At 40.2% G+C, this 27,995-nt stretch overlaps 1 protein-coding gene across 1 annotated transcript; it reads right to left on the bottom strand.

Annotated features, from left to right (window-relative positions):
- Nucleotides 1-83: 83 nt before the first annotated feature.
- Nucleotides 84-8,418, bottom strand: caprin1a (cell cycle associated protein 1a). The gene is made up of 17 exons (XM_037486160.2): nucleotides 8,254-8,418; nucleotides 6,839-6,973; nucleotides 5,922-5,984; nucleotides 5,526-5,612; nucleotides 4,930-5,171; nucleotides 4,641-4,723; nucleotides 3,492-3,656; nucleotides 3,355-3,407; nucleotides 2,983-3,066; nucleotides 2,722-2,883; nucleotides 2,532-2,622; nucleotides 2,317-2,378; nucleotides 1,915-2,046; nucleotides 1,497-1,656; nucleotides 966-1,151; nucleotides 780-886; nucleotides 84-657 (listed from the first exon to the last, which is right to left on the bottom strand). The coding sequence occupies exons 2-17, from the start codon at nucleotides 6,971-6,973 to the stop codon at nucleotides 571-573; spliced, it is 1,899 nt and encodes a 632-aa protein (XP_037342057.2). The 5' UTR covers nucleotides 8,254-8,418; the 3' UTR covers nucleotides 84-570.
- Nucleotides 8,419-27,995: the final 19,577 nt, after the last annotated feature.

Genomic DNA, 27,995 nt, shown 5'->3' with positions numbered 1-27,995 from the left:
AAGAGCATGCAGGATTAAAAGCAGCAGAATTTATAACCTCAAATGCAAAAAGCAGCTGCAAGGTAGCATCATTAAACAGAAGGTAATAGAACACAACTTTATTGAAACAGTCATAACCAATAACATTGGCGTACAAAGAGGTGACAGAGGGGTGGAAAAAAAGAACAAATGTCGTTATGAAAATTATAAGATTAAAAAAAAAAATTAAGTGTTGACTGCACAAGGCAAAAGGAAATCATGGAATCAGATCGACAGTGGCAGGGTATTTTTTGCATTTATTTTGTACAAAAAATAAATTAATGAAATCTTTCAAGTTTACAGGAATATCTATGTTGTTTTATATCACACTAACTTGCTGATAATCGCACATGTGGAGGAGTTCAGCATTTTGTGTTAGAACGTTAAGAGGTTCTAGAGACCAAAGCAGGCGGACTGATAAGTAGGCCAATTGTTGAAAAAGACAATCAAATTTAAGTTTACCAATGAAAAACAAAACATTGTTTTAAAAGTGAGCTGGGGCAAACACATTCAAAATTCCTGAATGTTAAACGTGGCGCAACTTGACGGTCTTCAGGACCTCATTGCTTGAGCATTTCCTCTTGGCAAACTTCGAGGTCCTTGGGCAGGTCCCCGCTTGTAGTTTTGCTGATATCCGTCCTTAAAGAAACAACAGGACATTCAATAACTCGCCATCTCAGAAATATGACAATGCACCGAATAACATTATACAAAACATAATTATGAAGTACATTTAAGTTAATGATGAAAGGACCCCTTACCCGCTGGTAGGTGTTATTGGAATAGTCACGAGAGGTGTTAAATTGGGTTTGACCATAACCACTGCTGGGAGCATTTGAGAAAGGAGGGCGATAACCTTCATAACCCCCTGATGAAGATATATAAGAATTAACAGATTTGTGTGATTCCATCAAAAAAGTGTGAGTTTCATAGTTTGATGATTGTACCTCTAAATCCGTTGGAGCCCCGATATCCGTTCATCATGCCCCGGCTGTTCCTGGCTCCTCCTCTGGGCACAGCCCTGCTGTTGTAGAAGGACTGGCCTGACTGTCCAAGCGTAGCGCCCGGGGGAGACTCTTCATGGCTTCCTCCTGAGGGCATGACATGGTCTTGGGGCTGGAACCCTCCAACAACTTGATAGAAAAGAGTACATAAGTCTATTGAGGAGCCGTTTGTGGTTGGCAATGCAGTTAACAGTAGGTTTCTACAAGCTGAAAAAGCCTCCCCCCCCCCCCCCCCCTCATGGCTGATTTCACCTTCAACATTGTAATCAAAGGGCTATCTTGTCCCACAGTACAGAGCACCATGAAATCCTAACATGACCTTGTGCACCAAACATCTTACATTTATTTATCCAACATGACTGATTTATCTAACATGAAATATATCTACAAAATAATTTGTGTAAATATTTATTATTTAGTAATGCCAAACAATGTTAACAAACTTTCTATTGCATGTCAAAGCTTTACCCTCACCGGACTGTAATGTCTCCTGCGGGACGTCCTGCTGGTCTACAGTACTCTCTGACCGGCTGCTACAGCCGTGCCCATAGCCCCCAGGGAACTGGCCAGGTGGCTTCAGAGGGTCTGCTTGCCCATCAGTGGCTGGTGGTACAGGTGCATTCAGATTGAATACCTGAAGAGGAAAATGAATGGTATCTGTTGACAATTTTAATTTCAATAGAACATATGAGGAGCCAGATGTACTGTAGGGTTGGGGAGAAAGGGGAGGGGACGTGTCAAATTGGGACTGGGTGAGATGGTGATAAAATAATAAAGCATTACTTTGCTTCTACTAAAAGCCGTAGTTCATATAAAGTACAAAACCTGACCAATCCCACAAACACTTTCACTGTTCTATTGAATACAAAAAGGGACCAGATAAAAAGCGTACCGCTTGCACTGACTGGAAGGGTGCAGCGTTGACATTGATGCCTCCAGTATGGGTAGATTTGGAGACCGGTGGGAAAGCAGAGGACAGGGGACATGGGGTGGGGGACTGCTCAGATGAGAGCGACATTGAGACCTGGGGAGGGAGAGGAAGGAATTCACAAGGCAAGGAAATAAGGATTGAGGAGAGGTAAGTGGGAGAGAAGGAATTTCTGAGTTTCCAACTTTAACACTCTTTCTATATTGTTTTCATATTTGAATTATTCCAATAAATTCCTGTGAAATACAGTAAATAAAATCATATCAAATCAGAACAAAAATAGGCTGCCCAAAATAAAAAAATTACCCGTACTCCCACTCAAAGCAAAGCAACCACTTCCTGTTGTTGTTCTTTCAATCCACTTACTGGTGAGGATTCTGGTTGTCCGGACACTGCACATGTTGGCGGAAGTCTTGACTCTGAGTGGGCTGTTTGAGGGGGGGGGGGGGTGAAACATACAAATGATGCCCACTGGTGTACGACGCTTGAAGGATAATACACACGTCGCTGTGACATGTCCCTAATCAACTGAATGGGTGAGATAATCTTTTTGTATTCATAGTAAATTAGCCTGCACTCACTTGAAGGGCCGCCCATCTGCACAGGCTTCATGGGCTGGGCGGACACGATGGCCGGGTCCAGAGCCTGGCCGTCAAACTCCAACATAGAGTCCTAGGAAAGCCCATACGACAGTAAACACATTGTGAATGATTGACATTTTCATTGTCCATCTCTAAGCAGTAGCCGTGTGTATCTGTTGGCGCTTTTTACCTGCATGAAGTTGTACGTCCCTTGCATTTGGGCCATGAGGTCTTGCACAACTTGCTTCCTGACAACTGGGTCCGCTTCAGGCGGGGCAACGCCATGGTTCACAGTAACTGTTGGCTCTGTAGCCAGCTGGGCTTGGGGCTGAAGCTGGAGGGAATTCACCATCTGTTCAACATGTCACAGGCACATTAAAGCACGTGTAAATTCAAGGTGTGGAGAAACACGCGTGGTGGCATTATGACTTTGGATACAGTGTAGTTTTACCTGAGCCTCCACTGTCCACTCCTCCACTTGGTCTTTGTCTCCACTACTGTACATACTTTCTGGAATGAATTGTCTGTTTACAAACTACAACAAAAGAAAGTACGTAAGACAGTGTAATACAAGAGCGAAAATAAACACCTTTAAAACTGTGCTCAATTAGAATATTGGTAGATTAACAGTAATTTTGTTGACAAATTGATTACTGGATTTAAACAAATCCAGAATCCTACAAAAGTAAAAAATGACTAACAAACTAGAGCACTTATAAATAACCAAAACATCCAATTAGTCGAATAATACAGCAAAGCCCCTATCAACTTCCAAATAAAAGGTTTAAATTTGTGAGATTATCTATATTGATAGAAATCTCACCTCTGTGGTTTCCACTGGAATTGGCTCGGTGTATTTTTCCGTAGTTGTTTCTTCTGGAGATAAAAGGCAAATGTGAAAACGGTTTCCTTAAATCGGTTTAAAATAATGTGACATACTTGCATCTGCTAAGGTGTTACCAGGTTCTGATGGCTGCTGCACAGACGAAGACTCCGTAACCACAGTGTGCTCCTCTGGTTCCTGTTGTTCCTCTTCCTCCACATACGTCCCATTCTGATGAGTTTGTGCTCGGTCAAAGTAACCACTGTGCAGCACTTTGTCCAGAGCGTCCTTTAGTGACTTGTCTGGAACAAAGACAATGGGACAAGTCAAAAAAAAAAATCCTGCAATAACGCAATACAAATTCTATTGATTACCTTTTTCCCCCCACTTGAGAAATGTTTATGTCTTGTATTGTCGATGTATACAATATCTTCCATTTCTCACACTTTTCATGACACTGCTTCCATTGGGTTCTTTTTTTGTGGGTTAACAGCGCCATGTTGTTCATTTCAGTCACAATTCTAAACCACGCTTCTTGTGTTGCTGGTTCTATCCTGTGCCAGCTCTTTGTAAATCGCCTTTTTACTAGTGGCTAGTGGACAGTTTTTTTAGCAGGCAGCAATCTTCTCTTAACACAACATCTCCTGTCATATTACCGAAATTAAGAAACCTACACAACTTAGGCATGTCATAGCCAAAGACTTTGGCCAATTCCCTAGAACACTACAAATCTCAAACACGACAAAATACATGGAACGGTTTACATTTACTGCCCCACAATTCATCCAGCATGGTTGAACCATAGACAGACACTTGTTTGTAATTTGGGGAGTAATAAAGTATCATTTTAAATTTATCTCTTCAAGGTTGCAAGGATGTTGAGGACTGTTGTTCTTGTTCCCATTTTAGTTTAACATAAAATGTTGTATTTCCTAATCAAAGTGTTGATATAATTATGCATTTCTTTGCATCTTTAACTCCTATTATGGTACAAATTATTCCATTTTTACCCAGGTTAATTTTGTGCTTAATTTTTCTGTAAAAAAAAGTCCCTTCATTGTAGATATCCTGGTGGTCCTGGTTATTTAGAAAACTTCCACTTCCATCTTCAATAAATGTGCATATTGCTGTTAATCTATATGAAATACATTGTTTAAACCTCTGATCAAGAAGACTATCAATAACCTTATTCATTTTAGGGCTGCGTTAAGATTCGGAAGGCCGCAAAGAGGACTGTTGAACTGGCAAAAAACCTTGAGAAAGGTCAAAGGGCCGTGAACACTTACATGTGGTCCCTGCCACCGGCTTGTCTCGGCCCTCGAGTAGTTCCAACAAGTGTGCTGAGGCCTCTTCATATTGGCCAGTCAACCTGCCGGTTAAACAGAGGAATAATACATTTAGGTTAAATGCAATTAGACCGGTTTCAACATTCTGGTTATAACGTGTGAATAGTTGCTGTGAGCAGTTACACTACAGCCGGTTTTCACCAATTATAACCATTATACCACATAGTTAAGGATTGGTCATTATAACTGCACAGAACATATGCACACTCAAATATGAAGCACCACATACCTGACATCGTAGTTCCTATCAGGTCCCACTAGTTTGTACAACTCATCCAGGGACGTGAGGTCAGCGTCAGTGAGCAGAGGGGAACCAGAGGCGTCGGGCCGTTTAAGGTCCTGCCGTACATTGTCGTCTCCCAACTGGTCCAGTAAAAACTGGAGCTCCAAAACCGCCTTCAACCGCTGCTGATCCAGCTCCTCCCGCTGCAGCTGCTCCCGTCTAGCCATCTTCTTCACTGTCTTTTGAATCTGAACAGTCAGATAAAAACAACTTAATACCCTCAATAAGTTTCTCTTTCTGCACATACAGGGTCAAACAAGTTTTTTATCAATGCCCATCACTCTCCTGTTGACTCGATGATGGTTCAGGCTCCACTGAGGATGTCTCTATTCAGGAAATTCTTGCCATGATGGGTAATTATTATTTGCTACTTCGAGTCTTATCACATTTGTAATTTTGCTTTTGAAAAGACTAGGGCCAGAGAGGTAATAGAGGATTCCCTGTTCCGTAAGCACTAAATGTTACTCCAGAGGAACATTACACACAACACTTTTATAATGATAGCAGCATGTTATGAGAACCATGTTGACTCAGGACTTCACCTCTTGACCCAAAGACAGGAAGCTCTTCTGCAATTCTCGAGCAAAGTCAAGGTTGTTGGCAATCTCTTGGTACTTCGTCAAGGCGTCCTTCAGGTTCAGAAGGGAAAAAAAAGATTTGTAAAACAAATCAGGACTGTTTTCCATCATGTTAATTACTGGCACATTATTTGGCATTGATTATTATATAGGTTAAGAAAATTTCACTCGATTACTTGCAGCAGATTGCAATAAAAAAACAATATATAGTTATATTACTATTCCTTATATTTTGGGTTTTCAATGTCATCGTTTCAGTATTAGTATCAAGATTCTTGAGGCCTGAATTGTATCAACAACATAATATTGGTACCGGGACAACATACAAAATAAGTTGTAAAGAGTCTTGACTTATCTTACCAGCTGATCCTGATTAAGTTGTTCTCCATTACTCTTCCTTGTCTGACAGTCATCGAGTTTTGACTGTAAGAATATTGGGAAAAACAAAATGTGAAAGACAAATAAATGGATAAAACACATCCTTGCATAACAGAAATCGATCTCTCTCTCCTGCATACAATGGGCGTTTTTTTTAATCAATTACTCGTGGCCGTTAGCTTAAATTCTGGAATAAAACGATTTTGTGCACACCACTAATGTCTCATGCGTCCATGCATGTGATATCAGTGGAGGAGGTGTTTTAAATGGTACGATTATGACGAAAATATACATGATTGGGAAGTTCTGAACATACGACTGTTTAAACGTGACTTGGATTATACTGCGAGTGTTTATAAACACATTTCTTTTCTTATACTGATCTTAAATCCGGTCAACTTAGTTTTAGATTCTTCATTCACCCTGGAGGAATCACAAAATACAAAGTTTTCTCCAAGGTAACACTTGGTTAGAGACGGTGGTTCATATCAGTAAATCAAGTGGGGGTAAACTTTTTTTAATCATAAAAATATAAAACTTGTGTACAATGTTTATGTAGATTAGAAGGCAGTTTCTGACAAAGCAGCTGTACGTTGCAAGCATAAAAACAAGGGACACTCTTAGTTGCTTTCCACTGATGGGCAGTTAAAACATGTTAGATGAGTCCATTTAGTCAGCCCACTTACATACAATACTAACTTTCTCAATTTACAGTAGACGTCTTATTCAGTGCTCTCCCAAATTTGATATTTATGTCATATCCTATATATTCTGGAAAAAATCCCGATGACATCATCTACAACACATTCACAAAGACAAAACACAAATCTCACATAGTGCTTTGAAAGAAACAAAAGCAATTTTGACAAAAGATTAATTTCTAAAGGAACAAGCAATACCTTTTTCTTTTCCATATTGCGAACCTTCTTGTCAATCACAGCAAGAACCTGCTTCATTGCCTCAGAATTACTTCCATTTCCCAGGTCTGGAATGGCAGACTGGGCAGCATTGTTGCCAACCATCACTGAAGGCATCTATTAGAGAGAGAGAGAAAATGTATTGTACTAAAAGATGCATGCAATACAACTGAACATGCCAAGAACTGCTCTATTTTAAATCAACAACAACAAATCACAGGGCATACTAACTATGCACTGTTGCCCATAAAGCTGAGCTTTGTTGTACAGATATATCAATCTCGCAATTATATCAAGGAGCTTCATCAGGTGTGTAACATTTGGATATTTATACATATAGATCCATAAGAAATTGTAATTTATTGTTGCCTCTGTTATGAGATTGCGTGGCATCAATAATATCTCAATATGAACACATATATTGGAGCGGTGTGTGGGTATCTGTGAGGGAGACGCTAACGAAAGCTCAAAAGCTGGCTTTCTCAACACCAGAAACTGTTTCCTTATCAGTTTTGGTAAACATTGCCATAATAGCTGAATCGACAGCTAGCTGACAATTGCTATGCAATGACCCAACACAGAGTTTACCCAGAGACCGCGTTGTCCACGCTTGAATGTAACAAGTTAGATTTCGTCTATGGCGAACCTCAGGACACTGAAGGCAGCCTCGAGTCAGGACACAGGTGCTACCGACGCGATCGAGCGAATCAACCCGTCTTTGATTCGTGTAAAAGGGAAGAAAAAAAACAATTGTAACATGTATTATAAAATCGGGAGGCGGCTACTTGGTTAACGCTAGTTAATTAATTGAAAGACGCTGGAGAAAAAAAAACACATTTTTAAGAGGAAGTTAGCACATGTTAAAATGTCGGCCTTCTATTGAAAGTTAAAAAACCTGCGCTATCTTGAAGAAACCGGACCAGCGGCTATACGCCATACGCAACTAACGCCAAGTCACGCACTGACAGTCACATTGAAAACTCTTCTTTTGGACCTCGTTATTAAGCTAATCTCGTACCGGTGCGATAATAACGACGGTTCGCCCACGGTCGCGGTACTTCGAATACGATGTGACAAGAAAACCCTGGTCCTTATCTCACGGTCCCATTGTTAGCTCAAAAGCTAGCGTGTCCGTTAACGGGCCGCTAGCGAATGCCCCAAGGAAACCAGACGCCAGTTAAAACTAAATCGATAAAAACATTAGCCTGGATTACTAGGAAAGACATGTCGTGGAAATAATGTCCATAACTGCAGAGAACAAAGACCAACTTGCGACGCAATGGCAACTCGTTTGTTTTGTGCAGTCGACTCGACTAAAGATGACAAAAGACGATTTATTTAACAAATAACGTTGCAGATAGAAACGCAGTTTGTTGGCGATTCCATGAATCTCATACCTTTATACTCTTTGTCTTCAAAGAGATTTCCTTTGTCGAATATAACGTTAGCTGTATAAGAACGTATTTTTAACTTCGAGGTATTTTTCCAGAAGGATGCTCAAGCTTACTGACTAGCTGCTGCTGCGCTAACGGTAGCACCTGCGAGGACCCCTGTGCTAACCTCAAGATTGCCTGACAGTAAATATATGAGAACAGGAGTCATCATTCTGCTGTCACTTTGTCTTCCTCCTCCCCCAGAAAGGATTTCAATTTAATAAAACAAAATTACGTTCATACCGTATGGTTATCAAAAATGTTTGAATATGTGCCATTAATATACTGCCGTAAACTGTGTAATGAATCAAATGAAATCACTGCTGTTGTTGTAAAGAGTTTAAACGAGTTAAAACAGAGAGACGGTTCTTTAGACGCATGGCCTCAATCTCAGAATCTACCACATTATGTAAAGTTTAATGGCAGAATGAGGGAAATTCAATTTTAGAATGAGCTAAATTGACGAAGGTGTTACAAACATATCAGACGGAAATAAAAGCCGGTGGTAGCGATATATGAACACAAGGTGGCGCTGATGTACCATTTCCTGAAGGGGGGAATCGTCCCGTCGACGTGTGGTCATCGTGATGGTGTTGAAAAATTTCAGCTTTATAATGTGCAAAAAAGAAACAATTGTTTTTACTCAAAACATTTCTTAGCAGACACTGGACCTGACCCCAGTTTTATCGCCACAATGAATATAGGCTACAATAAAACACTCAGAACCGTATTTACGTATTAGTTTGCCTCAAATGGTTGAGTAAACAACATACAAGAGCCTAATTATTATCAAAATGTCAGTGTTTCAAAGGTTTTCAAGAACCGTTAACACTACATTTTCACACCTTTATTATGAATCACGCCGTGCCTGGCTGTCTACCCGATGAAGGGTATTTCTATAACAAGTGAGGTGTGGTTGAATGGATATCTTCCTGCTCTTTCTGATGTGGGCAGCTGAGTAATAGCCGTACATCATGCACTGCTCCTCTCCTGCAGCACATCTGACTGGTTTGAATATGTGCAGAGGATTTATTGCTTAAAAACCACAAGAGCCCCACAAACACTTTGGCCCAGACCACTTGTAGTGCAAGGCAAGCACACAAATTCATCTGCAAACCCTCTGCATTGCCCTTTCTTTATTTCCACCCACCATTTTAAACTATTTACCTTTACATGTCCACGGCCCTTTATCACAATGGTATAGTTGACTAATCCATGCCATTATCCAAACATGTTTTTTTTTAAGTTACCAGAAACAGAGGTAGAATTGGGATTTGGATGTTTCCAGACTTTTTCAGGGTGGGGGGCATAGCCTCTCTAAAAACTCTACTCAAAAGCCACTACCTTTCCCGCATCATGATATTGAACCATGACCCATGCACAGATAGAAGTTCAGGCATATATATTTTATTGTTCTTCAGCTATCGACTAGTGTCGGCTCCAAACTGTGGTACTGGGTCAGCACTGACCTGGTCTGCTCTGCAACAGAAAGCCAACACAAGAACTGATATTATCTGACAGCTTGAAACTGGAGCAGACCTGGTCCTCCTGTCCTACTGAGCCTGCCCATAATGGGAACTCTTGGGAAATTGGCTTGGGGATAAAACACCAACACAGGTTCCTATACATCAAACCACCTCTGAAGCTAGATTTGGAATAACATCTGTCAGTCAGGGACGTGGTTCCAGCTATATAATTACAATTTTAGAACTTTTCACCATTAAATCAATTATTGCAAGAGGGATAAATTATTGCTTTAGTTGAAATATGAGTGTTAAAAATGGTAATTATTAGTAATACTCAAAGTTTTGTCTTTAACATTTAAGAAGAATATTCCAGAGCAAATATGTTTATATTAATAGAAGATTAGGGAATAGCAACAAATGGTACACATACACAATTTAATGGTAATAAAAAAAAGTTGTAGTATAATTTATAGCAGACTAGATTAAAGGGGTGTATAAGCACAATAGACAGACTAAGAATAACCCAATTCACAAAGTCAAAATATGCAGATGCTAGATTTCAGTAGATCCACACCAGAGATGACAGGAGAAGAGTTAAGCTGAAATACATGGCTGTGAAACATTATGTTTTAAAAAAAAGGGAGTGTAACATGTCATATTTACTCTGAGATTAGATTCAAAACTATTTGGATGAAAATCTAAACCTAAAATATTAGTCTGTGCATTTTGAAATTATGGAAGACTCTTAGAATTTGACTGGTACATCGGTGAAATCTATACCCACTGAAAAAACAAAGTGAGATAATAATACAGTATGTTTCATCCAAGCACATCAAATCAGAAACATACTTGACTGTAAGGATGGTATCAACCAACTGTGTGAAGAGCCACAAACATGTCTGATCTCTTTAAATATTAGCTCAAATTAAACAGCTTCAGTAGCAGAAAGTCTGTGCTCTTTTATCACATTCAGGGATAGAAGCAGAATTGTAATGTTGGGAAAAGTGAATTTGCAACAGCTTAAATCTAGCGTGAGTATAAATGCCTGACCAGGAGGACCTGCACAGAGGAGCCCACATGACTGGTCTGGAAACCCAGTGCCTAAATGAGAAATGTAATACACATTTATCGTATGCCAAGAATGAGCTTATACAAACAAGGGTAGGCCTGGACAATGACAAATGCATGGCTGTTTTAAAAGAGTGTGCACAGAGCTCCCATGTATGCATGATTGTTTCTTATAAGCATTCATGCCACACCAGGACACACAGGCGGTTAAAGTCTGGTTTCCATCCTCAACAAAAGTCGGTGTCGTGACTGCTCCGTATCCCAGAAGTCCCTGAGCTTCTAGCGGGACGTTTGCATAGAAAGAGAAAGTATCTGGATCCTTTCAGCGTCATTTTAAAGAACTCAATTATACAGACTGGCTTAATTAGATCAGCTCTGATTGCTATGACAGTTTTACATGAAGCTGTGTGTTTTTATATTCCAACCCATCTCTAGCTGTCGTGCTGCTATTGGGGTGCTGTGTGCAATTCTGTCCAGCTCCGTGTCTGTCATGTCTGGAGTGTGTGTGCGTGTGTGTGTGTGTGAGCGAGTGGGCGTTGTGATGGTGATGAAGGGCCGACGTGGCAGGTGCTCTGCGGATGATCTGGGGTCAGACCCTGGATTGAGCTTGAAGAGATTTTAAGGAAAGGCAGACGTTCAACATTAGGCACCAGGAATCTGTCACAGTATGTAGATTTATACAGAGTGACCAGCACCTTTATACTTCACACGCACACACACACACACACACACACACACACACACACACACACACACACACACACACACACACACACACACACACACACACACACACACACACACACACACACACACACACACACACACACACACACACACACACACACACACACACAGGACAGAGTTTAGTCATCCATAGCTCCACAACAGGTCTCCATTTGTATCATACGCACATGGTAATAGGAGGTGTTTTTGTTGGTATAAGAGTATGTATACGACACCACGTCCGTGTTTACATGTGTGTTCACACTGTGCAATGTGTCTTGGTAAAATTGTATGTAAAGAAAAAAAAGCACATGTTATTCAATGATCTCATGAAAAACATACAAACACACAACTCATTACACACACAACAATTACATCACTCAACTTCCTTTTAAAGTGTTTACAGAGTGGCTCTGACTCAAGAGTGGAAAACAACTTAAGATGTGCAAATATATTGTGCAATGTGATAAAACAGTACTTTTTTGTAACTCAACTATTTTTAGTACAAGTTTTAGTGCTGATACAGTTTTTCTATTTGAAATTAGTGTGCCTTCACATATGTCACTAATTTTACATACACTGCTAAAAAAAAATGCTGTTTTTCAAGAAATAAACATGGATCATCATGTTCTGTAATTCTTTACATCTATTCATCCATCCACTATATTTAACCGAGTATCCTGTTCAGGGTCACTGAGTTCTTGAACAATTTGCCTCATATGTTTTTCTCTATCTATTTTTTGCTCATGTTAGTTGAGGGACAGATTGTGGGGGGAGATACAGGCAGAGAAAAACAGAAAGGGAGACAGTGTGTGACATCTGAGGCGCAACAGTTCATTACATAGTTAAAGCTATGAACATAGTTAAAGCATGAACATTCATTGTGAAGCAGGTAGAGAACAACAGACTATAGGACATTGAGCTTGGCTTCTTTCCCATCGTCAACCGTTAAATTAGGTTGTTTTATTTCTTCGGGACCAAACAGCATGGGTAGAACCTACAAAGGGCGGCCTCCATCCCCAGACACAAATACTCCTGCTGTTATGTACTGACATGTGCAAGCAGTGACTGTATACAATTTGTGTTGAGTGTAACTCTGGGCTACTGAAGACTTTTTAAAACTTGTTTTCATTGAGCAAATGACTCAAACTCTACTCAGCCTGGCAAGTAAAAATAAAATCATCTTTATTTTCTTACAGTCCACTTGTCCCTTGAAGGCGTTGAAAGCCGCTGCCTTCTGGCTTGTTAAAATGCGTTGACCATGGCACTAACAAGACTTGTCAGCACACAGTGGTGCAGTAGTCACCATACGTGCAAACAGTGTGTCTCCTTTTGGCCTGCCTTGCTTAGGCTCAAGTGAAGCGGTGGCCAATCCCTCCTGTTGCTTTGTGTCTGCATGATGAAGAGGAGACTGTGATGCTTTGTGCTCAGGCTGGGGCCTTTGATGACCCATGGCCTTGTGTCCTTAAAATCACTGTTTGTTTTTAATTCAGTAACACAGTATTTCTTTATATTTAAGTCTCTAAAACTGACTTGTCACTCACACTTTTAACTTTAAAAAAAACTATTTTCCATGCAACATTTTTCAATAAACGTTTTTGGGGGCTCAGAAGAGCTGTGGTTGGTATTTCACGAACACTGTAAGAAAAGGATGCAGCCTCTCCTGTCGGTGAACTAAGGCCGAGCCGTGCAGATTGCCAACAGGGCTTGTTTCCCCTTGTCGGTGAAGAGAACAGACCATAAACAGCCCAAATACAGCACTTCCTCCTCCTCAAGGTTTTCATTCTCAGCAGTATTGCCCATATACATCTCCTCCAAGATCTTACACAGACAAAAACACACCAAGAAATATACTCACACTCTCAATTAGGCAGGACAGTGTGTCCACTCATGGACAACCTGTTTAAATTGACAAGAAACACAGTTCAATCACGTTGACAATACTAAACAAGCAAGAGTTAACTTTACACATGTGAGGTTAGTTTGTGCATGCATTTTTGACAAAAAAATCTCATAATTACACATGACATATTTTTGCTACAGTGTACTTCAGGATAAAAGTATGCAAAGCAATTACAGTGACCTTACAGATGCAATCAAGAGTTCAGTGTCCTCGAGCAGTTCTCCTCTCTTTGTTCCACAGGACCATCTTATGCACGTGTGTTTGCTGCTTGTTTGACTAAACAAACAAAGGCAAGCAGAGCTGGAACAGTGATTAGAGAAATCAACAAATCCTCGACAGGACATGAGCGCATGGGCCTCGAGGTCGGATCAGGTTCTTTGGAAAGGGTGAGTCAATGAGGTTAAAGGATGAAGGGTAAACGAGAGTGGGAGTCAGGGGAGCAGAGGTGTGAACTCCGAGCCGACAGAGAGGCCTCTCTCACTTTAGTTTATCATATCCGTCATGGGAACATCACTTCTATTTTCTTTTCATTACAGGAATAATCTCTTCACAATCCGTATAAACAACAGTGGAATAACATCTTATTTGCTCCGTGTGGCCTCGGTTGAAGGTGGAGCATTGGAGGATTCATGGAGATTGACACTGCTCCGTGGAGGGGGAAACACCCTTTTCTTTCATTTGTAATTTCTTCCCAAGAGCCCTCTTTACATTTTTCTGTAAAGTTACAGGTGCACAGGGTGACAAACACGCACATAATGCTGCAAATAAACGCATCACATTAAAGCCAGAATAAGCTGCATGCAGTGACTGTGATATCTTTGAAAAGAGACATGCAGCAAAAATTATTATTACCTATGACCTATTTTTGTGACTAATGTTTGCAGACATTAGTGATAAGCTGTTGAAACAGAAAGCTAAAAAAGACATATGCGTTTGCCGCACAGCTTCAAAATCTTCAGAAAACACAATTGGACGGACATTTTTGCCAAGTTTCGAAAACATGACCAGATGTTTCCCTGTCTGGGTTTATTTGGCCAGACAGGTGAGTGATGCATAATGCCATGGTTTGGCACGCCTGTGCATGGCTCAGCTCATTCTCTGCCTAATTGTCCTTCCCACACGTAGCCTGGTTCACATCAGATCTGACACCGTTTGTGCAGCAGACACACAGAATGGCTGTCTGTGTATGTGTGAAACCCTTTAGACTCTGTTAAGAGTCTCCCTCAGGACTTGTTTAAGATGTGTTTAACTGTACAGATGGCCCTGGCTTTGAGACTGGGTGGGGTAGGTACTAGCATATCAAAAGAAGATAAAGATGATGATGATGGCACAATATCAGTTACAAGGCAAATGGTGCAACTGGAGGAGTCTGTGAAGTTGTCATGGTTACAGCGATTGGCAAATGTGATTCAAGTCTTTATAACCATATCTGAATTGCATCGGACCAAAAATGTTGCCGTTAAAAATCCTCTGGAAATCTATCCAACCTCAGCAAATCTCCAAAGATGATCATCCAATGAATTGTGTTGCATCCCTTTTGAAATGAGTTTATTAATGGAGACAGCCGGTCAAATCTGATCACATGTATATCGTCTTGATCAAAAGCCATTTTCCCCAGTGAGTTAGAAAGACAATAAACCACTGCAGTGTTAGAGGGGCAAAAAAGTTTGGTTGTGTGTCATGTTGGTGACGTGTCCTTCAGTGAGTTTTCTGCTACAATATCATGTGTGAAAAAGAAGAACGGGAGTCGCTCATTTAAAGATCACGTTAGATACAAGAGTAGAAGTTCTGAAAAATGAATACAGGACGTATGAAATGAGCAAACCAAAAGGATTTGTTTTCAACATTATGTAGGCAATCTTTGTCCGCAGACTGTGGTGTTATCCAGCTATACGGTGTGCTTTTCTTCTTTAGCTCGCCAGACACTGTGTACACCCCCTTTTGTGTCCAAGCTTAGCTTTTAACATAACTGCAATCAACCACAACAAGATTTTTGAGGCCCAGCGTTCATCTCTCAGAAATCCCACCAAACGTGAGTAGTATTGGAATTCCGGAGCAGGATGCCAACCGTGAAGCCTCCCTGCCTCTCACAAGTACTGCACGGAGGGGCAATTTTCCTCCGGCAGAACTTCCCAAAGCTGCCTCACCTGGAACCAATCTGTAACACAATCGAAGGGTCCTGACTTGAAAGCCCATTCCTTCCCTTTGATAGTCTCCTCTTAGTAGCCTGCACGGCGCTGGAAACAGGCCTTTTGTAAACTGCAGATACAAAAGAGCCAGGGATTAAGATGAGTATCCACCCATCAAAGTGCATTATGCAAATAATCGAGAAACAAAGCTCAGAGACTGTGTTTTTTTCCGTCCTTTTTTTTTGAACGAGAGGGAACTTGGCCTAGCAATTGGAAAATTGGAAATTGTCAAGCGCCCTCTTCCTTTGGATTATGCGTTGTTATTTTTTCCCTTTTACTTTTGATACGACTTCTGAGATAATGAGACACAGCGTGGACGTATGCTAACTTTTTAGCAACAGGTGTGAGTCAAGCACTGCACTCCGTCTCCACAGTAGCTCTCAAATGTAGTCCATTGGTGCTCTCACAGCTCCTCCAAAGGCCAGCGAGAGCAATTAAACTTTAATAGCTGTCCACTTTGGGCTCCTGGGAGATTCTGTCTTGAGTCAACATGCCAAACCTTATTTCCTCCCTTCACTTTCTCCTTTAGGCCAAGACGTATCACCAGCCATTCCTCACTGATGTGGTTTGTGGCTGTAATCTAGTGTCCTGAAGTGCAGGAAAATACTTTGACAAATTTAAAAAACAATGAAAAAACACAAAATGTATTAGACATGACAAACTACACATTAATTTGATTTGCATGGCATCCGAGGCGCAGCAGATCCATTTTCTTTGTCATACGTCTATAATATGTAAAGGTTAAATCTGTCTATGACCGGGTTATTTTCTTGTTCATACATGTGATTTCAATTGGGGTGATTAGTGGCAATTGAATCAACAGAGGAGCCCAGCGAATGGATGCAAAGCATGAAATGAAAAGGACATTTGTTCAGGGAGTCCTGCTACTACACGTCCACCGTCCCCAACTTTGACATTTACAGTTCGACCCTCTGCTGTAGACTGAAGTCCTAGCTAATACACTCCTTTCATTCTACATAATCAACTTATCCTCTGACTTTCATCCTTTTTATTCACACATTTACAGCATTTTTTTAATTCAGTACATTTTTCATCCCGTTTCAGATCCAAAAGTTAGACTTATACGGTATTTAGTTGGAACTTGAACTTTGAGGTTTGTGCAATCACTGGTGTAATAGTTCTGTCATTGAAAAATAGTAAAAATGCTTATATAAATGATCTTTCATGCTTGTAACATGTATACTGTATATCAACAATTATTTTTAATTGTTTTGATTCAGAACTGTTTTTTCACACTAATTTATCATAACTAAGTAAAAGGTAATGGAGGACTTTGATTCCCATATGATACTTCTGCAAATTCTACTTTTTGTGATTGTTGCAAAAGCACAACTTTCTCAACCAACGGTGATAACATATACACAAAAGACATTAGGTATAAAATGTAATTATAATCATAAGATCCAATATTGCAGTGCTTCTTACTTTTTCCTCTCACCTCTAATTTGGTTTGTTAAATTTAGTTCAGTTCAACCGTTATTTTCGGAATATGTTTTATGTAGTTATAAAAGTAAGCCAAATCAATTTTGAAAGGTCTCAGGTGGCAAACAGACTGATTTAATCACCTGGTAGAAAAAGCAGGACAGTGGACCTCAGTGTTTACGCGACAGACTCAGGCCAGAGTGATCCAATGTTTTGGTCGTCACTCGTGAGATCAGACTCCTTTATGTTTGACTTGCACGACCCCAAAATCAGTAAGCAACACATGCAGCTTTAATTGTGATCCCTTGGTCACCCTGCAGCAGGATAAACAGGGCTTTGTTGCAAGCATGGCAGCTGCCAGAACCTGACACACGCATCTCTACAGAGCTTGGCTCGACCACAAAAACAAATGAATATATACAGAAATCAAAACCTGCACTGCTAGTATTTCCACTGCTCATATTGATAGCATTACTAATAGAACTATAACAAAATATTGTTTTAAAGTTGATGTAGTAGAAAATCACTTTCAATATTTCATTGTTAATCTTGGTAATAGATACAATAGTATTATGTAAAGAAAGTTTCCATCAAATGGCATCTGATATGAAATGTTTTATGGATTGCCATGTTTTCAGAATAAAGAAAAGAAAGATCATGACTTAGTGTCGTTAAATGTTCACCCATGCCTTTCCCGTTGTTGACATCCACACTGCAATTAAATTAATTAAGCTGTTAATTAGAAATCCAGTCAAGCAATCCTTGTCAATACTTTTGCTTTGAAATGTTTCCCACAACTGATGCACGGTTGCAGAAGCAGCACAGTGTTCTTAAAAACAACTTAAAGTTGTTTTTTTAATCAATATTAGCATATACTTTAAACAATTAGCATAAACAATTCAAAATATTGCTTACAGGTCCCATGCTCCTCTATGTCCTATGCTAAAAGAATAAATTAACAGCAGGACTGAATTCAGAACCCAGAAATAGTAACCATTCACTCTTGGGTTTCCTTAAATTTCCTTAAGTGAATTAATGACCAAATAAAGGGGCATCTACATCAGCGCAAAATATCCCCTTAAATTAAATAAAAAACATGACTCTGATTAAGAGCCGGTTTGAAAGGACCTTTCTTTCCTGCAGCTTCCAGGACATTCCAGGATATTAGAGCAGTGAGTGAGTTCTCTGTTTTCTCTTGCTGCTGACCTTCAATAAAAGGGTCACTTGGCTTTTTATCGCTGGTCATCAATGCTGTTAAGCTGCTCAATGCCTCATTAGCGCAGCACTACATCATCACCCGTCCTCATCGCTCTACATTTGAATGGCCACTGCAGTTATATTATTAAACACCGGTGAAGATAAACAACTCAAAAACCTGCGGAAGTATCCCCACACATACAGAGGACTGTGAACTTGTTTTATTGTTTAATTTGTTTTTATTCCTTCTTAATATTGGCACTAATTAGGACAAGTTTAAATTACCAAATGATAGATTTATCTTTCACACAATAGAAGGTAAATAAAAAATATCCTGCTATATGATCATTTCCTGTGGGACCACTGAAGGGCAATCCTAAACCGATTATTTTTGTTCAATTAGCCTGACTAAATTAAGGTATAAGTCTCAATCCCTTGCCACCATAGACTGTATTTTCCTTTGGGTATGTGTTCTTACATGGTTCTGGCTAATTCACAACACTCTAAACAGCTTTCCTGATTGTGAACAACGCCGTTCACTGGCTTTTAATTTCAAAATGAACTCTCCAGTGCAGCCTGTCAACAGTAAGCCAATTTAAACCCATTATGCTTTCCATTAAAGTGCATGCAGGCAGGCATGTGTGATAGTCTTGTTTGTCCCTTGGTACAATGAGTGAGTGATCTCATGAAAGAAAACACCAAATGCATCCTGTGAATGACATTTCAGGAAATAGGGTAACTTTGGTGTTGCATTGTTCATTGATCCACTCATGAGATTATTCCCCCTGTTTGGAGACTTCATGACTGCTTTTTCACAGTTGTCCATAGTATGGCTTCTAAACTCTTGTTTGTTAATGATGACAACAACAACAATCATAAAAAAAGACAAGCATATGAACGTTATCTGAATGCCTTTCGTCCTCTGAAGTTAAAAACATTCCATGTGGCAAATTAATGTAATTGAAATAGGTGTATACTTTGTTACCTTTAAGCATTCACCGAGGCAAGAGACCTTTTTTAATCAGCTGGCCCATCAGAACTTCATGCAAAGCCCAAAATGATTTCTGGACATCTGTTCGTAGCAGCCATGCAGCAGCCATGGCCTTTGACCTCTTTCCTAAGCATCCCACATGCTGCCATGGCCCTCTTCTGTGGAGTCTTGGTGATGTCCGGCAGTCCGAGTTCGGAGGTCACGGCGATGACAGCAAGCACCTTGCTGCGAGACTCGTCCCTGCCCACCAAAACAAACACAGGAGGGTTTTTCTCCGGCCCTCCCACAACACCCCCTGTTCAGCCCTGACTGAGGCCCAGAGAAAAAAAAACGCTACGGGTGCCCAAGATCCCGCCTTCTCTCATCAAAATACTGTCAGGGTCAAAGGTCAGGCTTGGAGATCACAGCAAAAGTTTAGCCCAGCCACAATGTTCCACAGAATGTGGCTTCATCTCTGGCGGAGGAGGAGTTTGGGCTGTTTTTGTTTACTGGACTCCTGTTTGAGGAGCTTTTCCTCACCATCTGTCGCTTTCTTTTTTCTGCGCTCACATAAACAACCAGCGAAAGACCTAAATATGCACACCAACGGAAGGGAAGTACACACGATGTGTAAGAAAACAGAAAAAAATTGGTTGTCATAACCCTCGTTTGAAGAAAGTTTATGTTGAAAAAAGAGAAAATTTTACAATTCAATCCATCAGAGAACAGAAGTATGCCAAAAATGTGGAAACAGGGACGCACGAAAAAATGATCCAGGGAATAAAACAACCTGACAGCTCGCAGTAATTCCATGTGAGGGTCATAAACAAGAAAAAGAAGGTGCACTGCAGGAACACAAGACCAAACTCTGCTCTCCCCCCTGCACTCTACATGCTACACATGGTGAGTCTCAAAAGCGTAAAGCACATGAGCCTATGTGGGTGTAGCTCTTTTGGTCTTCCAGATTGTATTTACATGATCAGAATATTTCCGACAAGATATTTACACTAATGAAAATCCATTGGGTTGTGTGAGTGAACCTACTAGGACTGGTTGAACGCTAATTTGTCATCACGAGACACCATAGAGGTGAAGCGTAGTCGGGGCAGGCGAAGAAGGTCAAACCGGCAACAAAAGAGCAGAAATTTGAGATAACGATGTCACAATATATTGTTATTTTTGACTTCTGACATTACACCACATTTTGTTTAGCTGATGCTTTGATCAAAAGCGACTTACAATAAGTGCAGTGTATTTGGACTATTCAATAGAGGACTATTTTTTCTTCATCTGCAGTATTATAGAAGATAAGTATAGTTGTATGCTCACAAATTATTCACAATATACTTTATTTACACTAATTTTCTATCGAAACCAAGCAGTTTAACAAACCTCGTCAAACAAATACAGACACATGGTTATAATTACATTATGAATTGACATTTTAGGAACACGGTTCAGGTCGGTTTACTGTGAGGACTTTAGAAGTTTAGACTTTCAGCATTCGAGGTCTGCATGAAAATTCCTCAACTTTGTTAAAAGAACACATTCGAAACAAATTAAACGAAACAACAACTGCATAATGAAAGGAGAGCCAATGGAACCAGAGCAAGCTGACAGCATCAACCAGCACTTCAGCATCTGGGCATTTACAAAGACAGTGTGGTAGGGAGGGAGACAACAAATTGCTGGACATTTGTGTAATTTATTCAGAATAAAGTGTCCTCTAGATTGCAGCCTGCAACCTATTTGCACAACATTATCTCTCAGAAGTGGTTCGAGTTGGGTGAGGTGCCAGTGCAGCGTTTCTAAATTATCTTCATACTGGTACACATTAGTATCACATGTGTCCACTGCTTGTTTTTTACTAGCCAAACAGTGGAACTTGTCTATTACTCTTTTTTTATCAGCAGCCCTTTGGCTTGCATCTTCTCAATTCATGGTTCCCGTAAACAATCAAAAGATGAACGCGAAAATGATATTCAGTATCAAAAAGCCTACAAAGACTCTGTTCATGTCCCTGAGAGGCCTTGAAAACACACACACACACAGACACACACACAGTAGCATATTTTCAACAACTTCCATCACATTTGCTGTTAGCAGTGCAATCAACCCGTTCAAGTGGCCTTTTTCTCTGAGGAGACCTACAGACATTTTTGTGGCCGTGGTTTCCAGGGATCGTTTTAGCCAAGTGAAGACCTCCCGAAAGCTTTCTGTCCAGTACGGATTTTCTTGGTAAATAAATTATAGGTAGAGGCGCACACAAGGCAAGAGAGGCCGCCAAACATGCCAAGCATTACCGATTTAAATGCCATTGGGTTGTTGCTAAACAGCCGAGAATTTGTTGAGTGGCAACAGCCTTTTCTGCGTCACGCAGTCCGAGGAAGGTTTGGTTAGAGAGAACAATCACAAAAAAAGGCCTGTGCTGTGGGGGGGGGGGGGGGGTAGTCACCTTTTCATTATCCATAGGTTGAAGGGATCCATTTGGGTTCCTCTCAACCTTGTGTCAGTGTACATAGGTAAAACACTGTTTATAGATGGTTTCTGAGCTTAAATGCACTAGTTGACAAAGTGTAAAGCATTCAGGTCCGTGACAGACAGTGTTCCAGCGTGAGGACCCTGACGGCGACGTTAAACTTAGTTTTATCATTAATATCCCCCAGTGGGTTAACTGAAAGCAAGAAGGCAATCCCCTTTTCCCAAACACCACACACGTTACCGTGGGTGTACTCTGAATTTGATGAACCAGGATAATTCTTTCAACTGATCATATCAGCAGAGGTATCTCAAGATCAACACCAGATTCTGGAGGTAGTCACATATGGGAAACATTCCAGATCCTAATAAACTTTCAACTGTAGATTTTGTAAAAAAGACGGTCTGGATGGGCCTGGCATCATCTCCAGGCCTCCTGCAAGCTCGAAGGTCAAAATGTTTTAAAGGACGCACGTGGAAAATAACAGCCCTGAACTCATTCCACCCTGTATTGCACATACATGTAAACACTTTCACATACAGAGGAGACGATGGGCCATCTGCTCTGCACAGAGCAGAGGACAGAGACTGCATGAAAAGTAAAACTTATCTGATTTCAAAACTAATTTCAATAAAGACTACTTGACATTTATATGTAATTTTTCTATCACAGGTAAATTAATTGAACCATCACATTTGGAAATGAAACTCGTGCCTCTAAACCAGGAAAAAGGTTTGTTTCACTGAGAGTTTACCTGTTTCGTCTTTGAACCTACCACACACAAGGTGCCAGATGTTTAAGGCTCCTCCACAGGAAGTCCAGCAGATGTTTCACTGGCACTGCGTGAAGTGAAGGTGCACGATGGGTCCAACTGTGAATACCAAGATCTCAAACCAAACCAAGCTCAGAGTGAGCCCGAAGAGAGCAAGAACAGAGGATTTTTTGTCTTTCTCCTTGGGACTTTTTAATAAATTCAGATAAGTGCAACCACTGAGATCCCCTGGTTTTTCATTTAGTTTAATCAGAAAATCTGCTGACGCAGTTTGGTGCCTCGACTCACGTGAAACCAATTTCAGGAGTACACAAAAGTCTGCCGCACAGCTTCAAACGGGCACGCCGTCATCTCATCCGTGCCCGGAAGACACTTGGCCAGATAGGCCACAGAATCTGCAGGTGTGCTGTTGGCTCCGTGGAGCACATGAGCCAAAGAGTCAGTCAAGCAGTCAGGATCTCATTATGTACCAGGCCACCAACTAGATCTACACAACACAGACATTGGTTTACCACACAGCACTACTGATGTCCAAATCAAAACATGGTTATGACCAACTCATTGTTACTTATTGAGCAACAGAGTCCAGGGAGATGTAGAAACATCAACAATAAGCATGTTTGAGGTTTTAGTACAACACATTGATTGGTCCACATGTATTACCGGACTTATTTTTGGCTTCTTGAGTCTGATGAAAACCATTCAATGTTTGAGACTATAAAGTACACAAAAAGTAGACAAAAGTCTTCTAACTGCAGACCTCTATTCGTCTTTATAGGAGTTTGTTACTGATGGAAAGAGAACATACATAAAGGACATAAAGACAAGTGAACATCTAATTTTCTTTGCAATCAGATATTTGAATGTTTAATTTTACAAGTTTCTAATCACATTATGACTTTTGCAAATATTCAAAATAAAGAATAATTTAATTATGAAAGCCTAATAACTAACAACACTGAATGTCATATTTAAGGTATTTTTCCTATTGCTATGTATATACAGTACATATAAATACATATATACGTATGTATATCTATATATACATATATAGTATTGTTCGCTAATGTCAAGCTCCAAGCAATACGAGCATTCGTATGGAATTCTGTTCCACTCATTCATCAATCAATCCGCCACTGTGTCTCTCTCTCTCTCTCTCTCTCTCTCTCTCTACTGCGAGCACTTATACAACAGCCCAGTTCAGAGTTCTGAATCATACGATTCCACAATGCAAATATGAGTGTCACAATCGGCAATGCGGGGAACCCCGGGTATGGACCCAGATGCAGACAGATGAGGAAGCAGCACGATGGAAGGGGATGACAACAGGTGTGCAGGTGGCAGGGGACCCCAGGAGAGCAGGTGTGGGGGCATCTGGTGGATGGCTAAAGGATGACAGGTCCATGGAGGGAAAGGAGGCCTCGTGGCTGTAAAGCAAGTAACTTGGCTGGCACTTAGGTCTCACTACTGTACTACAGTATGTTCAATGCATAATGTATAAATATGGTTTGTCAGCTTTATGAAAACACAATTCATATTTAAAGTTATGTGACACTCTCAAAGGTTGTGTTTGAGATAAACGGAGGTTCAGTTAAAATAACTTGGTAAATAATGACAGATACATTTTCCTTGAAAAACACCATAGCTGATTCAACATGAACTTATAGCAATGCTGATGCCTCCATAGACCCTTTGAAGCCATTTTAACATGTTAAAAGGTGCAATTGTTAGCCTACAATGTGAGTTAACTCAACTAAACTTGAACAATTATAATCAGATTGAGGAATCAACTGAAATAGAGCCTGGCACACTGTCACATTGAAACACACTCACTCTGATATGCCTTCCAAATCTATTGTGTATACAGTACAAGTCAAAAGTCTTATTCAAATCAATGAGATGGTTTGTCCAAACTTTTTTTACTGGTACTGTGCATGTTAGGTAGGTCCATGTTTTGTTTGTCAGTAAATCTGGGATTCAAAGTTCTCATAATAACTCATAATCCCCAAATTCAAACAACTGTCTCAACTGACTTCTTCAGGACTTCACCGTTGAACACAACCATCACTCTACTTTTGATAAGTAATAGATGGGATAAAAGACAAACAGAAATAGGGTAAGGCGTAACAGCCTACAACAAAAAATATTATACAAATGAAAGTAAATAGAAAATAAATAAAAATGTTTACAAATCTAACTCTTAGACTTCCAGTAATCAGTGATTACACTGAAAAGTTGAATTAAATAAAAACTATTAACTTTCCAAATATTTGCACTATAACCCTTGTGAAAATACATGAAACGGGTTGAATCAAGTCATCAAAGAGTCCAACAAACCACTGGTGCAGAGCTGCTGTTCCCCATTTTAATGGGATATGACAGGAGGGGTATTCTTTGAGTCAGTCAGATCCTTTGCAGATATTTGCCTGAAGATGAAACACTTGAGCACAGCTCCTTCACTGTAAAAAGCAGAGAATGTGGCCAACAGCAGACGCTTTCATATGGGCAGGGCCGCCTCTCATTAAGCCAGGTAGTGGCCCAAAACATCCCTGCATGCTAATTTGACCAGTGCCGCCGAACATGTGTACCAGTAATGCTTTTTTTTTTTAAAGGTCTGCTGCCACATGTGATGTGTTTGAAATGGCCCAGACTCTTCGGTCTTGGTTTCAGAAATGCTCAGCAAATCTGTGCCGTGCACACACCCAGCGTACGATTGCCACTATGTTGAGCAACTCTGGGTTTTCATACAGTGAGATGCCAAAAAAGCTGGCTCCGCAAAGAAGGAATGTCTCTTTCATGTGAAATTAAATAAGATCAACTCGTGGGCCGCTCTCCTTCCTGTTCCGCTTTCCGTTTAATGTTCATTTCCATTCCCGAACAAAGCCGCCTCTCCACGGTGTATTAATGCCCATCAAAGGCCTCAATCAAGTTGCTTTGCCACAGGCTAAAGCAAAACTGGGGAGACTAAAGTTTATGTCGTCAGTTGCAGCGAGGATGTGGGCTCATGTCTCTTCCGCGTCCTTGTGTTTTCTTTTAACCGCCGCGTTCGCAAATATCTCGCAAGTCCAATTAATGGAACAAGGCATCTGAAAACAGCACACACTGAGGGGCCGTTTCAGGGTCACTGACTGTGACAACAGTCTTCGTCATTGTGCCACATGAACAATGTCTGCATGTATTTCCCTGAGAGGGGATTATTTTGAAAATGAAACATAATTACAGAGGGCTTCCTAAAGATTTAGTCACGGCTGAGAGTCAATGGACTCTTAGTTTAGAAGTTTCCGGCTATCGAGAAATATTTAGGAAGAAGCTCTCGACTGTCTGCTGACATTTTCAGTGCAATAGTCTACTTTGTCTTGAATAAACATCCCTTAAAGGTAGTGTGTGCTTTAACGCTTTCTACATGGTATGTAATTAAGAGCAGGAATCAATTTTACAGTTATAAATTCACATTTTGTTTTCCCAATATACGTCTCCTTACTGAACCGTGAAACTTAAGATGTGAATCGGATTAAGGGAAAACTAAAAATCAAAAAAGCAACAATCCCAAGCAGTTTGTCTTTGTGCTATATCAATGAGTACATTTGTATTTATTATATAAGGGAATTATTAGATTGCATGTAAAACAATAAAAAACAAGACAATTCAGACCAGTTGTCTCTCCACAGGGGAATCAATGCCAACATATATTTGACTCTTGATCACGACAATCTCTGAATGGAAATATTTAACTTGGGAAGTTGCAAATTGTGTAAAATAGGACGTTTTGTGTGTGTGTGTGTGTGTGTGTTTTAATACTACCTTATTCACTACAGGTGGGTCTACTGGGAAGCTTTCACTCAAAATGCCAGAAAAGACCAAATCATTTTTCAGTATTGAGCAACCGTCTGGCTCGCTCTCGCTGTCCCCTGCAGGCTGGACAGCCTGTGCATGATTCTTACAATAAAGTCATCGCAGTTAGTAAAACTTGGGACACTTTCCCCCGTGAAATAAGAAGAGATCAGATCATGCTTGTGGACAAAGTATGAACCACATTCAGGTCGCCAATGGAAATGAAACAAACTATATTTCATCTTTATTCATAGCGGTTGCAGATTTCAAGGAGGTAGAGATAAAAACTGATCAGACGAGATCGAGACACATTTTAGAGTGATGGTGGTGCTCATTGTTGATCCCAGCTGGATATGAAGCACACTGTAAAATGCTGCAAAAGAACAAGTGATTCCCATCTCCCTAAATCTGTGCAACATTATTACGTTACAAAATAATGACCTAACATGAGGTCTTTGCTAAGAATAGCACATACAGAAGTATTCTGTTTCTGCAGGTTGAAAATGCAGCTAAGTAATCATTATGTCTGGTTCACCGCCATGACTCATACTGCTGACACAAGGAGAGGGAGCTCAAAGTAATCGGATATTCGTTTGACCTTATTAGATGAAACGTAAAGTGTTGTAAAGTCATATCTTCCCCTCTTGAGACAGGCAGTTTGCCCTCAAGTTTGATCCAGGTTTTCATGGCAAATTTACTTCAAATTTAGACACCTTTCAACCTTACGGACTTCATTTGAAATTCAATTATTTGGTGTTGCAGATTTCTCCCTGTGTGCATGTGTCCTCCATGTGTGCTCATACACTGAATAGATATGTTAGTGTGTTTTTAGCGGTATGTGCACACTGTGCCGTTTCTGCAGACAGACCAGCCGATAAGGGAGAGAAGAAGAGCACCTGCAGCAAGATGAACCAAACTAAATGCTTATTTTGTCAGTGAATTATTTTAAAAGAAGTTAAAAGAAAAATGGTGTTTCTGACAATGTATTCAAATTTAAGAATATCAATTTTCTTATATCACAATGCACTGTTGCAGAGATCGTTTTCTTTGTGTTTTTCTTCTTTTAAACATTTAATCACGATCGTTGTGTATATAGGCACGTCATAATTAATTCAGTTTTTAATGTATTCAAATATTTAGCTTGTGCAACAAAACGTGTAAATAAACACTGTCTTTTGTGGGTTGTATGTGGTTTGATGGCATCTTTACTGCGTTTCCCCCAAGTTGTTCTTATTTCCCTAACATGACAAAGGACTGGTAAAATATTGAACATTTAAATTAAATGAACATTGATTAAAAGTGTATCAAATCAATTGTAATACTTTAACGGCATCATTTAGGGAGTTATGTTTTACAGAGATAAATATGTCTGTCATTAGGTGTGCAAAGAATTAAACACAAATGATCTATTATGTCGCACATACCATGATGTCCCATTATGGGGGCTTTAATTGTCCACGTGCACGAGTCTAAACGATTTATGGATCCGGTGACTTTTTTTCTTCAATGGCAGCGCATAAAAAAGCACGTTTAAATTGTGCATCCTGAATTGTTTGAAGGCGGTGTTACTCAAGAAATTAAAAATATATGCGACATTGAGAATCGTAGTCCCAAATAATTCTAGATATACAAGGAGTCCGGATATAATTTGATAATCACGAT

Source organism: Pungitius pungitius, chromosome 4 (assembly GCF_949316345.1).
Source record: "Pungitius pungitius chromosome 4, fPunPun2.1, whole genome shotgun sequence".
NCBI lineage: Eukaryota > Metazoa > Chordata > Actinopteri > Perciformes > Gasterosteidae > Pungitius > Pungitius pungitius.
Note: the sequence above shows the minus strand (reverse complement) of the source record. Positions and strands in the feature narration are given on the sequence as shown.

Coding starts and splice junctions, on each gene's coding strand:
- caprin1a (XM_037486160.2), bottom strand. CDS start 6,973: ATGCCTTCAGTGATGGTTGGCAACAATGCTGCCCAGTCTGCCATTCCA. Junction 1,657..1,914: donor CCTTCCAGTCAGTGCAAGCG/GTACGCTTTTTA, acceptor TTTCCTCTTCAG/GTATTCAATCTGAATGCACC. Junction 887..965: donor GGGCTCCAACGGATTTAGAG/GTACAATCATCA, acceptor TATCTTCATCAG/GGGGTTATGAAGGTTATCGC.